Genomic DNA, 17,325 nt, shown 5'->3' on the forward strand with positions numbered 1-17,325 from the left:
ACACATCAGTGAAGATTTGATGTGATTTGGAATGAAGAAAGCTGTGCTGGCATTGCAGGAGAGACAGTGGCAGCGGAATGTGGCAGTCAGCCGCGTCTTTCTTCGGTGGTCTCCTCTGGCATTGGGCCATATTGGGGCAGAGTCAGGGTACCATTCCACTCTCACTTCTCAGCGTCTTTTCAACAAGCATTCACCAAAATGCTTGAAATTAGAAACTTCTTCAACTCTTTCTTAGTGAATTACCTAAGTGAATTAAATCAACAAATCAAAGATCAAAAATTCCTACCGGAGAGGAAAAAAAACCCCTCCTTTCTTAACTCCATAACATGGATAACAAAGAGAAGGAAAACTCACCTTATTACATCATTCTTAACACACCGCCACCTTCGTAGTGTTCAAACAAACACCGCCATCGAGTGAATCAAAGGAAGTGAAGTAACCACTCCCCCTATTCTTTTAAAACCCCTTGCTCCAATCAAACGGCAGTTTAAATTTATCTCCGCCCCTTTCAACTTCCCGCTATAATTCAACTCAGCCCTACTACACTACTGCACTTCACCAAACACGGAACAAAAAGCATTTTATCATTCAAAACTTAAGGAACCTCCTTGCACTTTGTCTTTCTTGCATCAACCCAGACCAATAATGATTACATTACTAAAGACAGGCTACCCAATTAATTCTATCGTTCAAACCCTTGGGCCACAATGTTCCCAAGGAAAAAATCAATCTTTGCTCCAAACGTAGCAATGCTTTATTAACGTTCCCTCCACGTCTATTATACATTTCTTGTATTACAAAGAAACGAAGCTCCTCCACTGTATGATGGTATTCTCGCCAATGTTTTACCAGTGGGGCAGTTTCTACTTCATTTCGAATCCTACTACAGTGTTCTAATACCCAAATTCTAATCTTTCTTGATGTTTTCCCCCACATAAAAAAGTCCACAAGGACATTGTATAATGTACACTACTGAGCTGGATTGAAACGTGGTTCTATTTTTCAAATAAATCTTTTTTCCGGAGACCGGATGGGTAAAAAATTCCACTGACAAACTAAATCTACAAACACTGCAACTTGTACACGGATGATGTCCCCCACTCATATCATTTCTACTCTCTCCATATCCTAAATCCGAGTGCACCAAAATGTCCCTAAGATTCTGAGATCTCTTAAAGGAAAACATTGGAGGAACTTGCATGCCTACAAAACCACTGACTAAATGCCAGTGGTTTTTAATAACCTGTATTAAATCCGCTACCCTATTTGAATAGGGTAGTACGCAAACCAATGATTGTGATTTCTGAGTCTTTTTAGGGTTTAATAAAAGATCCCTATTTATGTAACGCGCTCTTTTATAAGCGTGATTAACTACACGATCCGGATAACCCCGTACTTAATCTTTCTTGTAGAACCTTGGCATGGTTTTTAAAAGACGGCATATCCGTACAAATCCTTCTCATCCTGAAGAACTGTCCCAGAGGAATGTTTTCCCTAATATGCTTAGGGTGGAAACTATTAAAATGCAGTAACCCATTTCTATCTGTTGCCTTCCGATGTAGTTCCATCACAAAAAATCCATCTCTCTTACCCACCCTCATATCCAAAAATGGAACCCACTGTTCTTGATCGTCACAAGTGAATTTAAGATTCACATCCTGGGCATTTAAATATTGAAAAAATATTTCAAAATCCTCCCTGGTGCCAGACCACACCAGGAGGATATCATCAATGTAACGGCAGCACAACCTCACATGTCTGTACCAAATTGAAGGATATACATATCTCTCTTCGAACGCTGACACATACAGACATGTGAGGTCTGGTGCCATTGTAGCTCCCATCGCGGTTCCATGAATCTGCTGGAAAAATTCATTTTTGAACATAAAATAATTCTGTGTAAGTGCAATTGTGGCTAATTCCACTAAAAAATATGTCGGAACCTTCTTGTTTATTCTTGTCTCTAAAACCTCCTGAATTAAATTAATCGTGGCTCTTTGAGGAATACTTGAGTAAAGGGATTCTATATCCATTGAAATGAGCAAAGTGGATTCTAACATTTTAGGAAGGGATTGTAATATTTTTATCAAATGTGATGAATCCCTTATATATGATCTAGCAAGTGGAACAAAGGGGCGCAAAAAATGGTCCACGTATATTGATAACGGCTCTAATACCGAATTTATTCCAGCCACTATTGGTCGCCCGGGCGGAGATACCAGAGATTTATGTACTTTTGGCAAGGTGTAAAATACCGGAATCTGAGGATTGCGATTAATCAAAAAAGCTGCCTCTTTTTCAGTCACCCATCCCACACTTAAAGCCTCTGTAATTATCTCAGAAATCTGTACTGCCAATGTACTCGTCGGATTCTCATTCAACCTCTTATAGAACCTTTCATCCCCTAATTGGCGATATACTTCCTGTTCATAATCGACTCTATTTAAGATAACCAAAGAGCCACCTTTGTCCGCCGGCTTAAACACCAAATCTCGTCGATGTTTCAAGTTCTCTAATGCCATATATTCCTCTTTATTCAAATTCCAAAATGGAAACTTCTGCTCAGCCTCCTTCATCCTCAAGTCACGCTCTACCACTTCCTCAAACGCCACCATCAAAGGGTGCACTGGACCCGGCGGCAACCAACTTGAAGGGTTCTTGACCACTGAACCATCTAAATTTGAACATTCATTCCCCTGGAAAATTTTTTTCAATTTCATCAACCGAAAAAACCTCTGTAAAGCTAACCTAGTTTCAAACAAGTCATATCGGGGAGTAGGCGAAAAAGATAGATCCCGATTTAAAACCTGCCCTCTATTGCTGTTAACGAATAGGGTTTATCACCAAATCATTCTTTACACTCAATTGCGTTCCCGCAAACGAACAGGACTGCGGTTCCTCGAAGAGCGACCTCCTCGTCCCCCTCGTCGTTCCGTCCCCTGTCGTGGTTTCGTGTCTTGATCTAAAAAGGTCACACGTCCTCCCTCCTCCCCCAATGAATCACTCAATGAAGAGTCAAAATTTGAAGGTTTTTTAAACTTTTTACGATTCTTATTACACCATGGATACACATATCCATGGGTATAGTCGTTTTCATCCCTTTTAAACTTACTTAGCTTGGTTTCCTTCAATTTGTCATGCATACTAATAATTTCCTGATTCAATTCGCTTAGTTTCTCATCAAATTTTTCTGCTGACATATTTGCTTTTAAGGTGGCGCTCAAGGTATCTATTTCTTTTTGTGTATCTGCCAATAATTGTTGTGTAGTTTCTACTATCAGGATCATCAGATCCATCGAACACTTGTTAAGTATTGAATTCCATTTAGCTACAAAGTCTTTGTCTTCAGAAAACAAATGTGGTTTTTTATATAAACGTAATCCACGTGGAACTCTTTTAGTTCTTAAATACTCAACCAAAGTAGAGGCATGTAGATCAGTACGAACAAAGCGTTTTCTTAATTGAGTTAAATCAGACCATTGAGCGTCACCTACAGGTGCGGGTAATATGTTAAATATTTAAATACAGTTTGTTGTAATTTTTCCAATATAATAAAGATTGAAAATATATGTCACTATATATGGTTTCTTGTTGATAGTTTTGTGATATATAATTAAAGTAGCCAGAATAATCATATCTGGAAGATATAATAAGACATACTGACAAACTAAAGAGTTGCAAATCACCTGGACCAATTGTATATACCTTAGTATTCTGAAAGACATGAATAATTAAATTTCAGATCTATTTCTAGTAATGAAGGGGTCTCACTGAAAACCTAGTATGGCAATTCTTATGTTCTTACGTCACTGTCCTTGTTATCATCACTTCCTCCAGAAGGGCATTCCAGGCATTCACCACTTTCTCTGTGAAAAAAATACTTCATGACATTGTTTCTGAATCTATCCTTCTTGGAGTTTCATATTGCGATCTCTGTTCTATAGCTTCCTTTCCATTGACAAACCTTGACGTCCTGTTCATTAATACCTTTCAGGTATTTAAATATCTGTGTCATATCACCTCCTCATTGGGCTTTTGGTACAACCTCACACCATTTTGATTGTTCTTATGTGGACCAAGCTCAGTGTTTCTATATCTTTTCTGAGTTATGGCCTCCAGAACTGAAACAGTACTCCAGATGAGGCCTCACCAATGACATGTAAACAAGTATTATTACATCTACGGCTTATACCTTTTTCAATGCATCTAAGCTTTTTCATGACTCTGGCCACCACCTTATCACACCGTTTTCCTACTTTGAGATCATCTGATGCTATCATGCCAAAGTCCTTTACTTGGTTGGTGATCATCAGCTCTTTACCACCTATTGCATACCGTTGCTGTTGATTTCTGCAATGTTTGGCATTGAGTCTTACCTGCCAAGTATTAAACCAGTCCTCTTAGATAAGATTTGATTCTGTCTATCCTTCATGTCTGTCCACTATGTTGCAGACTTTAGTGTCATCTTTAAAAAAGCAGACTTTTCCTTCTAACTCCTGTGCTATATCACTAACAAAGACATTAAAAACAGAATTAGCTGTAGAACCAATCCCCGAGTCATTTCACTTACACTATCATCTTTCTCTCCTCAAAGTGAATTCCATTTACCATAATCCTTCATATCCTATCACTCAACCAGTTTCTAATCAAGGTTATTGCCTTATTTATTTATTTCGTTTCTATATCACATTATCAAGGAATCAAAGCGGTTTACAAATAATACATATACAGTTTATAACATAGAAAACACATTATCAATTATGCTTTCAGAGTGCTGTAACATCAACTTTGACATTCAATTTCATATTTCAACGAATTTTCGTGACACCTTTCAGTTATCCATTTGAATATAGTTACTCTGCATCAATATGTGCAGCCATTAAACTTAGCATGGTGTTATTGTGAATATGATTTATTAAAGGTTTGCTCAAGCAATCAGGTTTTTAGCTTTTTTTTAAATGCCTTTACATTTTTCTGAATCCAAAGCTCTTCCAGCTTAGTGCTCCACAACCGTGGCCCGGCTACTGAGATCATTCTATCACAAACCTCTCCTAAATGGGATTGCTGAGTTGTTGGTTTGGATAGCAAGCCCTGCTGGGCTAAATGGAGGTTTTGTAGGGGTGTATAAAAATGTCTGAAGACTAGTGCTTAACTACGTTGTTTCTGGATTATGAACAATTTTATATACCATTGTCAGAATTTTATATTGTACCCTGAAGTGAATTGGTATCCAATGGATCTTACATACACTGGTATAATATGATTATATTTTCATATGCCAGTCAGTATTATTCTTACTGCTGAATTTTGGAGAAGCTGCAGGGGCCTAATGGTACTATTCAGTAATCCTAGTAATACGGAATTACAATGGTCAGTGTTTTAAAAGACTAATCTTTGCAAGATGAAATGGAAATGATCAGGTTCCATGAAAGGTCTGAGCCTATGCAGAGCACATAGTTTACAGTAACCAGTCTTGACTACTGTCCTAATGTGCACATTCATTGATAGTCTGGAATTCATCCTTGGAACCTATCCCCAGGCTGTTCAGATTATCAAGGAGCCTCTTATGCGGAACATTAACATAGCTTTGCTGAAATCCATGTAGACAATATTAAGCATGTCTTTAGTCTAATTTTCTAGTTACCCAATCAAATAAATCAATAAGATTTTTTGACACAATCTGCCTGTGGTACAATCACTGATTTAGAAAAAATAATTTAGCTTTGAATATTCAGAGGATGGAGATTTTAAAAATTGGAGTTAAACAATCTCAAAGCCCATATTTCTCTTTTTAGAGGTATTTATGCTTCTGTGGCATGTATGGAGGTTGTAAAATCTCTGAACCTGCTGCTGAACTCAGAGTTTACATTAGAAAAACAAATCTTCAAGATATAGTAGTTTATCTGACCTTTGTCAGGTTAAATGTTATTTTGAAGTTGCATCACACCTGAACAATTGCAAGGCTATAGATAGCACAAATGTGGCAGATGGGGTAATTTTTGGCTGCTCAACATATATTTCTGCTATGTCATTGCTTCTGGCTACCGATTAAACTATGCTCAATTTAAGACCCTATGATTGATCTTTCAGACAATATAAGATTACGGTCCAGTTTGCTTGAGTGAAAAATTGGATTGGTAAATGCACTCCCATCCCCATGCATATTCATTTTAGATATCCTGAAATCCAGGCCTGTTTGTGACTCTCAAGGTCCTGAGTTGGCCACCCCTGCCTTTGACATTTGCAACTGTTATTTTTCGGTGGATTTTTCCCAAATGAAAAGCAATGCACTTAATTTTTAACATAGTAACCTATGCATGTTCTTGTCTCCACTGGCCTGATCTCACCCTGGGAACTAAAACACCCTGGGAATTAAAACAATAAACAGATCGTTTAAGGACTCTCGGCTATTCCTTGTTTTAATTCCTCATGGCTTTTTTAGACCATCTTCCTCTTTGCTTTTGGGTCTCACCCTGGGAACTCCTCCACAAAATGCAGGTAAAAGGTATTTTGTTCCATCATTTGCTACTTTTATCCATAACAGTGCAGACAATTTTCAAAAAGCTCTTTTACCAAAATAACCTTTTACACAGGTAAATGCTTTTGAAAATTACCCTCAATGATTTAAACAAGGAATATAAGTAAAAAAGAATGACATTAAGTGCAAAAGTAAATTAAGAAATCAGCAGTTAAGGTGGTTGGAGGGGAGGTAGTGGAAGTTGGTTTGTTTATCCCTCAAGCACTCAAAACAAAAAGCAAAAAGCTTGTCACCAGTTTCAAAAACTAATCCATAAAATATAAAGGAACAGTGATACTGTGTTACTTTGTATCACCCTCAATTATTTTATGAATTAACTCCTATAAAAATCCTAAAGACCTCTTAAGGGGGTATAATAGTGCAAATTTACGAGCCAGAAGACATACATTCATCCAAGGTAAGTGTAATGCTCAGTTCACTTACTTAATAGTGCTTCAGTGTACTGCAGTATGTCACTTACAATCATCATTCACCAGGGTTGATTCGTAATTTTTATATTTTTGGTGTAGTGAAAACAGTCTTTGTTTGGTCAAAATAAACTCTCTTAGAAAATTAACATCTGATCAATTAATTTTGAAAGTAGAAACTAAATAGGAAGAAGTTTCTTAAGAATATAAGAACAGAAGAAATTCCATACCTGGTCAGACCAAGAATCCATCAAGCCTGTGTCCAACAGTGGCCAACCGAGTCGCAAGTATCAAACATTAAATGAATAAATTCTAAGCACTAATCCTTATTGATTAATAGCGTTTATGGACTTCTGCCCTAGAAACTTATCCAAACCTTTTTTAAAACCAGTTACACTAGCTGCTGTAACCATATCCTCTGGCAATGAATTCCAGAGCTTAATTATGCGTTGAGTGAAAAAGAATTTTCTCTGATTTGTTTTAAATGAGCTACTTGCTAACTTCATGGGGTTTCCCCTAGTCCTTGTATTATCTGAAAAGTAAATAACCGATTCACATTTACCCATTCAAGTCCTTTCATGATTTTGTAGACCTCTTTCATATCTCTCCTCAGCTGTTTCTTCTCCAAGCTGAACAGCCCTAACCTCTTTAGCCTTTCCCCATTGGGCAGCCGTTCCATGCTCTTTTATCATTTTGGTCATCCTTCTTTGTAGACTCAAATCAAATTTATCTATTTTATGATAGTCTCTATGTCCAACCACCAAGAGTATTCTTATGAAAACTACAAAATAAACAGAAAAAGTACTTGAAATCATTCTTCTACATCTTCAGGTGTGGGGGATACAAAGTATATATAAAAATCTGCAGTAATTCGATGACCATGTCACTCTTATTGTTAAAAAATGGCAGTCACACACAACATCACTATAGCTTCCCATTTATTACTTTGTGAGCCATTCAGACTATGCAGTTAGCTTGAGCCACCTCCTCCATTTCCCAGATAGCATGTTCAATACTCTTGACACTGTCAATCAAAGATGGACCATTCAGTTTCTTGATTTAGTCCATGGGGTATACTTGCATCCCATGTATATATGTAACATTGTTCTGTCTATGTGAAAATTTAAAAAAATCACCACTGCGGTTTCTTGGTTGAAATTGCTTTAAAATGCTGTGCCTCTTGCCAGTGTTTGACTAAAGGTGCATCCATTTTCTGCCTTCTTTAGCAGCTCGTGTGTTCTTGGATCGAAATCAAAGTAGCACAGTGTTGTTTGTTTATGTTTTATTTGGTCCTTCATTCAAAAAGACATTCCATTGCCCCTATTTCTAATAATACTAAAATAAGGAGAAGGAGTAGCCTAGCAGTTAGAGCAGCAGTCTATAAATTGGGAAAATCCCATTGCTGCTCTTTGTAACTTTGAGCAAGTCACTTTACCCTCTGTTGCCTCAGATACAAACTTACAGGTGAATTTTAAAATATATGCACATATCGGCATGCAAGCGGAGATACGCTGGAATTTTAAATCATGCTTGCACTTATGTGCACAGGTTTCAAAATACACCTACCATACCTAAATATGCTCCTAATTGTAAGAGGTCACAAGCAGAGATTTGGTGGGTTTTAAAATTATGCATGTACTTGCACACGCATGTTTTAAAATACACCTACCATATGTATGTATGCTCTTAATTTTAAGAGGTTACTCAAACAAGTCTATTGCGTGTACCTTCCATAGGACTTTGCCAGATTTTATGTGTGTATGTAAGCAGATTTTACAACATATGTGTGCGAGGGACATTCCCAGTTTTTACAATTATTCCACTTGTTTGCCCAGTCAACATGGAGGTCTTTCTGATTCCTCTGGTTCTTCATACAGCACACCTTTCAGTTGACCCGGACCTCTCACCCTGTCTGGTAAGCCCTAAAATGTGAGACATACAGATTTGCTTCTTATCAGGAGCAGCAGTAAAGTTAAGCAGCTAACAAGCCGGTGCATGCTGCGTCTTCTGCATTTAAAATGCGAACTTACACGCCTCTTCTGCTTCCTTATTTTTGGCACACGCATGCATAAATCTTGACTTTTAAAATTTGCATTGCTTATGCATGGCCCACATGTTTGCGTCTGTGGCCATTTTTGCATGAGCAATGCTTTTAAAACCAACACCTTAGATTGTAAACCCTCTGAAGTTAGGGAAATACCTACAGTACCTGAATGCAATCTGAGTTGAAGTGCTGAAAAACCAGAATTCAAATCAAATTTAAAAATGGGATTCTTTATGAACTAACAAAAGGAGGTTTAAACAAGATCCTGGAGGAAAATTCCATAAAACATGATTAGCCCGGTAGACTAGAGAAGGCCATCCCTAGCCCTGGTCTGAATAACAAGAAATAGATTCACTTTTTTAGTTCCTGCTGGGTACTTGTGATTCAGACTGGCCACTATTGGGGAGACAGGATGTTGTGCTCGTTGGACTATTGTCTGACCTGGCATGTAATTTCATATATTTTTCTGTTCTTGTGAATGCTTAGTCATTGAAAAAGGATAACATTTGGGAATGAGGTTAAAGAGACCTGTGAGGGAGAGTAGTTACCAATTAACTCGGTTTACTCCAGAAAATCCCTGGCTTGTTGTCAATATTCTGTTTTCTAACATTTCAAAGTATACTTTGGTTATCATTTTAAAAACCTGTCTTTTGCATTTGTGCACCACAATCATGATTTTCCTTCATGATATGACCTTGTCTTGTCATCTGGGCAGTTACTTTTGGCAAGAACTGATTAGGGAGGGGACAATTGGGAGGCATGACGCTGTGAAAGAAGAGAATAAAATGTTTGTGGTAAATCTGGGATTTTAGGATATCTAACCCGAGGCAGCTCTTACATTAGGCAAAAGATTTGTATTTACAGTTTTAAGCTGTCCCAAACTTGTTACAATACTAAGCATAATGATTTTTTTGGGCCCTGTAATAATAATTTTGCTTTTTTTTCTGATTTTTATAATTAGTAAACATGTTACAGAGAGTAGGACTCCTCAGAACTTTCCTCCGGGACCCAGACCACTGCCAATCATTGGAAATTTGCACATGCTAGATCTGAAAAGACCACAGAAAACCTTCATAGAGGTAAAAATGTCTTTGCTCACATTTGTATGTCTCTAAACCATAATATGCAAAGTAAACCTATTCATTCATTGTTCTTGAATAATATTGAAGTCACTCATTAATTCAGAAAGATGCAAAGAGTATGGTCAGTTCCAGATCGGGGGGGTGGGAGGTGGTAATTCTATAACTTTGTGCACAGGGCTAAAGTAAGTGAGTAAAAAATACTTGCACACTTTGGCCTGAATTTCAAAGCAGACTGCCGTGTATAAATCTACTTTGAAAATTAGGGTTGTGAAAATTAGGGCAGGCTTACTCACATAATGTTGATTTTCAGAAGTACACACACTTGCTATAGAGTGTATACGTAAAGTTATGCACACAATGTTGATTTTTAGAAGTACATGTATAAATGATTTCCCTGCCCTAACTCCACCCCCAGAATGCCTCTTTCCTGTGCACATAAATGGAGATTCACAAGTGAATTCCATGCACTCTTTTGCATGCACAACCCCTCAGGCAATTTTCAAAAGCCCATTTCTGTACATAAAACAGGGTTTTACACGGGTAAATCTTTTTGAAAATTCAGAACCTAGAATTAGCCAATTAACTGCTTAGCTGCACTTTAAAAATTGATCCCCTTAGGGCTTGATTTAAAAAAAGCATTTATATACTTAAAACTAGGTTTTACATGTGTAAATGCACTTTACCCATGTAAGTGGGCTTCTGAAAATTGCTACAATATATGCCATTGAATTGTCCATAAGTTTCACACTTGTTAGTGCACTTTATGCATGTACATATCTTTTTTAAATTGGTACGATTGTATGTTACATTTACACATGTAACTAATTACCTCCCCTATGATTAGTATGTTAAATATGGTCTGCACCTCCTTTTCTCTAGGAAAAATGAGCTTCTCTGCTGAGCTACCCTCCTGCTGGCCACTTGCAAGCTGCCTGTCATTTGGTGTGAGGGAAGGAGTTGAGGCAGGCTGGGTCTCCTTTTCCTCCATCACAGGTGTCACTGCTCCTATGTGGGTCCCTCTTCTGCCTCACTGAAGCAAGCAGCACTTATGAGTGCTGCCTTGCCCTTCAGAGGCCATTTGTTCCTGAACAACCAGAGTCTTCACTTGGCTGCTCCCATGCAAAATGGAAATTTGTACATACTTTAAGGTTTAACCTTTTTTATTGGTATCATTCATAACAAACAGAAATAGCACAATAGCACAGTGCAAGGCTGCGAGACAAACTTTTTTTTCCCCTGAACTCCCTCCACCAAGCATGTCCTCAACAACATCTAATTGTTTGGTGAATGAGTGACAAATAGGAAATCATAACTCAAAAACCATGAAGTCCTCAACTTCTCTCAACAGCAAGAGCAGTCAGAGATCCTTACTTAGACACTTTACATAATTCCAATCAGATCTGCAGGTCCGGTGTCAGGTCTAGTGTTAGAGAATCAATGCTTTGACTTATGAGAACATGTAATATCAAATTCCATTCAAAACATGCTTGACCAATGCACTTTCAAATCAAGGAAGGTAGGTTGAGTTACTTTAGGCCAATTAAATAAAATACACTTCTTACCCAAAAGATAAGCGTTGGTAAATAGGAGTTTATATCAATGGTCAATAAAGGTTTGTTGGCTTACAACCTTTAGAATGTTTAACTCTACAGGAAAAAAATAACATATGACCTGTGATCACAAGCAGGTACTAAATAACCTCCCTTCAGAATGTCTGGATCTGAAGATATTTCCCCAGACAGTGAAGCAGCGACCTAGTTCCACCACACTTTGATCAGCTGTCCAAATTTACAATTTTCATCCTATGAGCTTTAACAGGTATAATAATGATCCTACATAGAATTCTAATGTACATTTGCTGCTCACTGGATGGACCACGAGCAGTTGCACTCTTCCCATGGCCAGCAGACTTTACTGCAGTGGGACGCTGCCAAGCAAAGAGACATGGCAGGACGCCACCAGGATCACTGCCTCTAGACCTTCCCCTAGGTGTGAGCACATTCGAAGTCAGTGCTCTTAAAGGACCTGTGGGGGAAAAACCCTTATTGCTCCTGGATGACGTCATAACTCTTTGCCTATAAAAGAGCCTCCCCAATGTTCATTCACTGCCTCAGCAAACAGGTCCTTCACCTTGCAGTCATCTAAAGCCTACCTTTGTCTTCAGCCTCAGCATTAGCCTTCAGCCTACTCTTGTCTTCAGCCTTCAGTTTGCCTTCATCTTTAGCCATATCTTTAGCCTTCAGTTTGCCTTCATCTTTAGCCTCCACCACAGTCTTTGGCCTGCCCTTGTCTTCAGCCTCCACCACTCTCTTCAGTCTGCTTTGAGTCTGCCTTCATCCAAACCAGTCCTGATACATCTTCAGTCTTGCTTCATCTTCAGCCTAGCCTGCTCTTTGGCTCTGTCCATATTTACAGACTTCTGGACCTTCTCTTAGTCTGACCTGTGCAAAGATTCATTCATCTGCTGTTGGCACATACTTTAGGGCTCTGCCCTCGAGGTTGCATCAATTGTGCCACAGCAAGAGGGGCTCAAGTTTATGTCGCTCGCAACATCTAAATTCCATTTCCCATAGCTCTGGTGAATTTATTTTTCTTAGTAAATGCTTAAGTGTGATTTAGGAATGACATTCTACACTCCACATGTCTGCTAACCCCCAAGACTAATAGGTCGTGATTGTGAGTTTAACCATTTATACAAAAGAAAGAATGGCGCCCTTCTTTTAAACAGGCTCGAAATGACCAGCTATGGGGGAGAGAAATTACCGAGTGAAAATAATGGTGCAACTATAAATACATGAAAAGTTCTTTCTATTGAAACTTCTCTGAAGCCACATAGCTCAGAGATGTGCTGGCGGGTCCACTGTGTGACCTGTTCAATAGATCCCTAGAAACGGGAGTGGTGCTGAGTGATTGGAGAAGAGCAGTGGTGGTCCTGCATCACAAGAGTGGGAGCAGAGAGGAGGCTGGAAACTACAGGCTGGTTAGTCTCACCTCAGTGGTGGGAAAAGTAATGGAGTCACTGCTGAAGGAAAGAATAGTGACCTATCTACAGTCTGAAGAATTGCTGGACCAGAGGCAGCATGGATTCACCAGGAGAAGGTCCTGTCAGACAAATCTGATTGACTTTTTTAATTGGGTGATTAGGGAATTAGATCGAGGAAGAGCACTCGATGTCATCTACTTGGATTTCAGCAAAGCTTTTGATATGGTCCTGCACAGGAGGCTTGTCAATAAAATTAGAAGTTTAGGAGTGAGTGCCGAGGTGGTAGCCTGGATTGCAAACTGGTTGATGGACAGAAGACGATGTGTGATGGTAGATGGAACTTACCCTGAAGAGAAAACGGTGTTAAATGGAGTGCCGCAAGGATCGGTATTGGGACCTGTCCTGTTCAATATCTTTGTAAGCGACATTGCGGATGGGATAGAAGGTAAGGTTTGTCTTTTTGCAGATGATACTAAGATTTGCAACTGAGTGGACATGCTGGAAGGAGTGAAGAGAATGAGATGGGATTTAAAGAAGCTGGAAGAGTGGTCGAAGATATAGCAGCTGAAATAACTGTATTTTATGGGGGGGTGAAGGGCTGATGTGCATGGAGCAGATCTTGGGGTGATAGTGTCTAACGTTCTAAAGTCAGCGAAACAATGTGACAAGGCGATACTTAAAGCCAGAACAATGCTGCGCTGCAAAGAGAGAGGAATATCTAGTAAGAGAAAGGAAGTGATGATCCCCTTGTACAGGGCCTTGGTGAGGCCTCACCTGGAGTACTGTGTTCTAGGGATGTGAATCGTTTTTTGACGATTTAAAAAATCGTCAAAAATCGTTAGAGTGCACGATACAATATAAATTTTCCCAATTTATCGTGAAAAATCATTACTTCCGTTAGTGTCCACTAACAGGAGTTATTTGGGGGGAGGGCGGGAAAACCGGCACACCAAAACAACCCCTAAACCCACCCCGACCCAATAAAACTAATCCCTTACCTTCCCCCACCCTCCCGAACCCCCCCAATTCTTTTTACGAGAACCTGGTGGTCCAGTGGGGGCACGGGGTCCAATCTCCCGCTCTCGGTCCATCGGCGCCATTTTGGCTGCCACTCAAAAATGGCGCCGATGGCTCGATAAAAAAAAACCCCACCCGACCCTTTAAAAATGACTCCTTAGCTTCCCCCACCCTCCCAAACCCCCAAAACATTTTAAAATTACCTGGTGGTCTTGTGGTGGTCCCGGGAGCGATCTCCCGTTCTCAGGCCATCGGCTGCCACTCATAAAGATGGCGCCGATGGCCCTTTGCCCTTACCATATGACAGGGTATCCGTGCCATTGGCTGGTCCCTGTCACATGGTAGGAGCACTGGCTGGCCGGTGCCATCTTTAAAGATGGCCATCGCTCCCGGGACCACCACTAGACTACCTGGGTTGTTTTTTTATCGGGCCATCGGCGCCATTTTTGAGTGGCAGCCAAAATGGCGCCGATGGCCCGAGAGTGGGAGATTTGTCCCCGCGCCCCCACTGGACCACCAGGTACTTGTAAAAAGTTTTGGGAGGGTTTGGGAGGGTGGGGGAAGGTAAGGGGTCAATTTTAAAGGTGGGGGAAGGTAAGGGGCCTCACTAAAAAAAATTAACGATGTGAATCGGAACCGATTCCGATTCACATCTCCACCGATCAGATTTTTTTCTCCCTCCAGCCGAATACGATCATTAAGACAATCGGGCACACGATTCACATCGCTACTGTGTTCAGGGCAGAGTGCTAAGGTTGCCTCCATGAGACAGCATCTAGGTTCTGGCAAGGCAGGGTTAAATGTGGCTGGTGCTTAGACATGGTGAGAGCAGCGAGGCCAAGCTTGGCAAGGCTGGAGGTGAAGCTTGCTGAGGATCCCTGGTAGAGAGGAGGATTCACCATAGGCTGAGTCAGGTGGCCAGTGATGAAATGGCTTGGGTAGCTCGGAAAAGAGCTTGCTGTAGGCTTCTGTTGGTGGGGAGGAATCATAGCAAACTGGATCATGGCACAGTGAGGCTGCTCAGCAGATGAAACAGTGACACTATGTTTCTTTCCATTCCAAAGAAATCTGGAACACATTCTATTTATTTATTTAATTATTTTAAACATTTATTTACCACCTATCAACATTTCTAGGCAGTTTAGTGAGCTCTTTCATCTCTAGCTCTGAGCACCAGAGGGAGAATAGATAAAACCTAAAACAATTTTGGAAACAGAATCATCTTTATCAATGCAGTGCACTCCCATAGAGATAAAGGAAAAGGCTTCCGGCTTTCCAGCTTCCTACTGGACCCTGCTAACAATGGTTGCATGTTTAGACATTTGAGTGGGGCTATGTTTCTCAGGAGCTGTAGGATCTACAGTCTTACAAGATCCTAGCAGTTTAATTAGCAGCCATCAAAGGGCCCTGGTTTTACTTTTATCTCCATCAAGCAACTGCTTTGGTTAACTTATTTAGAAGAAAAGTAAATCTAATCAGAAACCAACACTTCCTCTTTTTTTGTGGTTTTTTATTCAAAGAAAAAAAAAAAAGATCAAGCTACATGGCAGTGGCAAGTTTCCCTACCTGTATACTCAGACAGGGCCTAATATATTTTTCATTTCTCATTAAAAGATCTCTGCCTTCAATCACCTCCTCAGCAGGCCTTCTCATTATCTCCAATATCTCCAATATCTCCAATGCTCAACCGTCCATGCATGTACAAATCTCTCATTCCCATCATGATTTCACCCACCACACAGTTCCTAGGACTCACATTATTCACCATCATCCTATTCAACGCTCAATCGCTCACCAACAAAACGCTGATACTCTACGACCTTCTTCAAGATAATAACCCAGACTTCTGTGCCATAACTGAAACATGGCTCAAAACCTCGGACATCGCCATCATAAACAAATTACCAACACAAAACTATGACTTCTTCTCCATCCCAAGGCAAAAAAAAAGAGGCGGGGGTATTTTCCTTGCAGTCAAAAAATCACTGAGATTTACTCATCATCCTATCAAATCATCAAACAAACTTGAAATCGGCCTCTTTAAATCTGAATTTCTTCAAATTCTCTTAGTCTACACTCCCCCCGGCCTTCTAGAATCAGATGCCTCTCCTATTCTGGAAATCATAGCAGCTCACCTAAACCTAGACTCACCAGCCATAATCTTGGGAGACTTCAATCTACACGTGGACAAGTCCCCTCGCTCATCTAACTGCGAAGCCTTTCTCACGGCCATGGCAGCCTTGAGTTTTAAGCAGCAAATTAACAAACCCACCCACAAAGCGGGTCATACGCTGGACCTTATCTTTACTAACTCCGGCATTTAACACCCAGAACACCCGGAGTGCAATAAAGTCCCATGGTCAGACCATACATTAATCTCCACCTCATTCTCACTGTTAAAACCGAGCTACAATCACTACCCCCCACAATCATTTCTCTACAGGAAAACATGCTCCTCAGAGCACCTCGCCAAGCTTCTAGCCCCAGATCTTTCTCTCATAGACGTCTCCACTCCAGACTCAGCCCTCCAATCCTGGTCTAACAACAAAAAATCTCAAACACAATGCGCCTAAGAGTCAACCATGGTTTAATGAGGAACTGCGAAAACTCAAACATCTACTACGACAGAAAGAAAGAAAATGGCGTAAAGCCCCCTCACTTGCCTCTCTAGCTGAATACAAACGCTCCCTCCACTTCTACAAGAACAGCACCTTGAAAACCAAAAGGGACTATTATGCCCGTAAGATCCATCACCTCATCTTTGACTCGAAAGCTCTGTTCAATTACGTTTCCAGTCTCACAAAAACCATCGCTCCAGCCATCCCAGATGACCTAGCACAGATTAAAGCAGATAACCTGGCTCTTTACTTCAACAAAAAAATCTCTGACCTCCTTAAACAGCTAACACCAAACCCATATGCATCCTCCAATACTTCATATTTACACCCAAACAAAGACATCTCTCTCAACTCCTTCGAACCCATCTCCATTTCTGATATACAAACGGTACTGAAGAAAATGAAACCATCATCACACCCCTTTGACCAGATCCCTACTAAAATCCTTTTACTAATCCCGGATACAATATCAAAAACTCTAGCTGACATTATAAATTGTTCCCTATCCCAGGGTATCTACCCAGATGACCTTAAAACGGCATCAATCAAACCACTCCTTAAAAAACCAAACCTAAACACCAGTGATCCCAACAATTTCCGCCCCATTTCCAACCTCCTGTTTATAGCAAAAGTCAT

The 17,325-nt window shown here is 40.1% G+C and overlaps 1 protein-coding gene across 1 annotated transcript in view; it reads left to right on the top strand.

Annotated features, from left to right (window-relative positions):
- Positions 1-9,775: 9,775 nt before the first annotated feature.
- Positions 9,776-17,325, top strand: part of LOC115088123 (cytochrome P450 2K6-like) — a 108,674-nt gene continuing 101,124 nt past the window's right edge. The window contains exon 1 of the mRNA XM_029596096.1: positions 9,776-10,068. Within this exon, the coding sequence (XP_029451956.1) occupies positions 9,892-10,068 (177 nt within the window). The 5' untranslated portion in view covers positions 9,776-9,891. The remainder of the gene's footprint in view (positions 10,069-17,325) is intronic.

The sequence above is a fragment of the Rhinatrema bivittatum genome, chromosome 3 (assembly GCF_901001135.1).
Source record: "Rhinatrema bivittatum chromosome 3, aRhiBiv1.1, whole genome shotgun sequence".
NCBI classification, from domain to species: Eukaryota; Metazoa; Chordata; class Amphibia; order Gymnophiona; family Rhinatrematidae; genus Rhinatrema; species Rhinatrema bivittatum.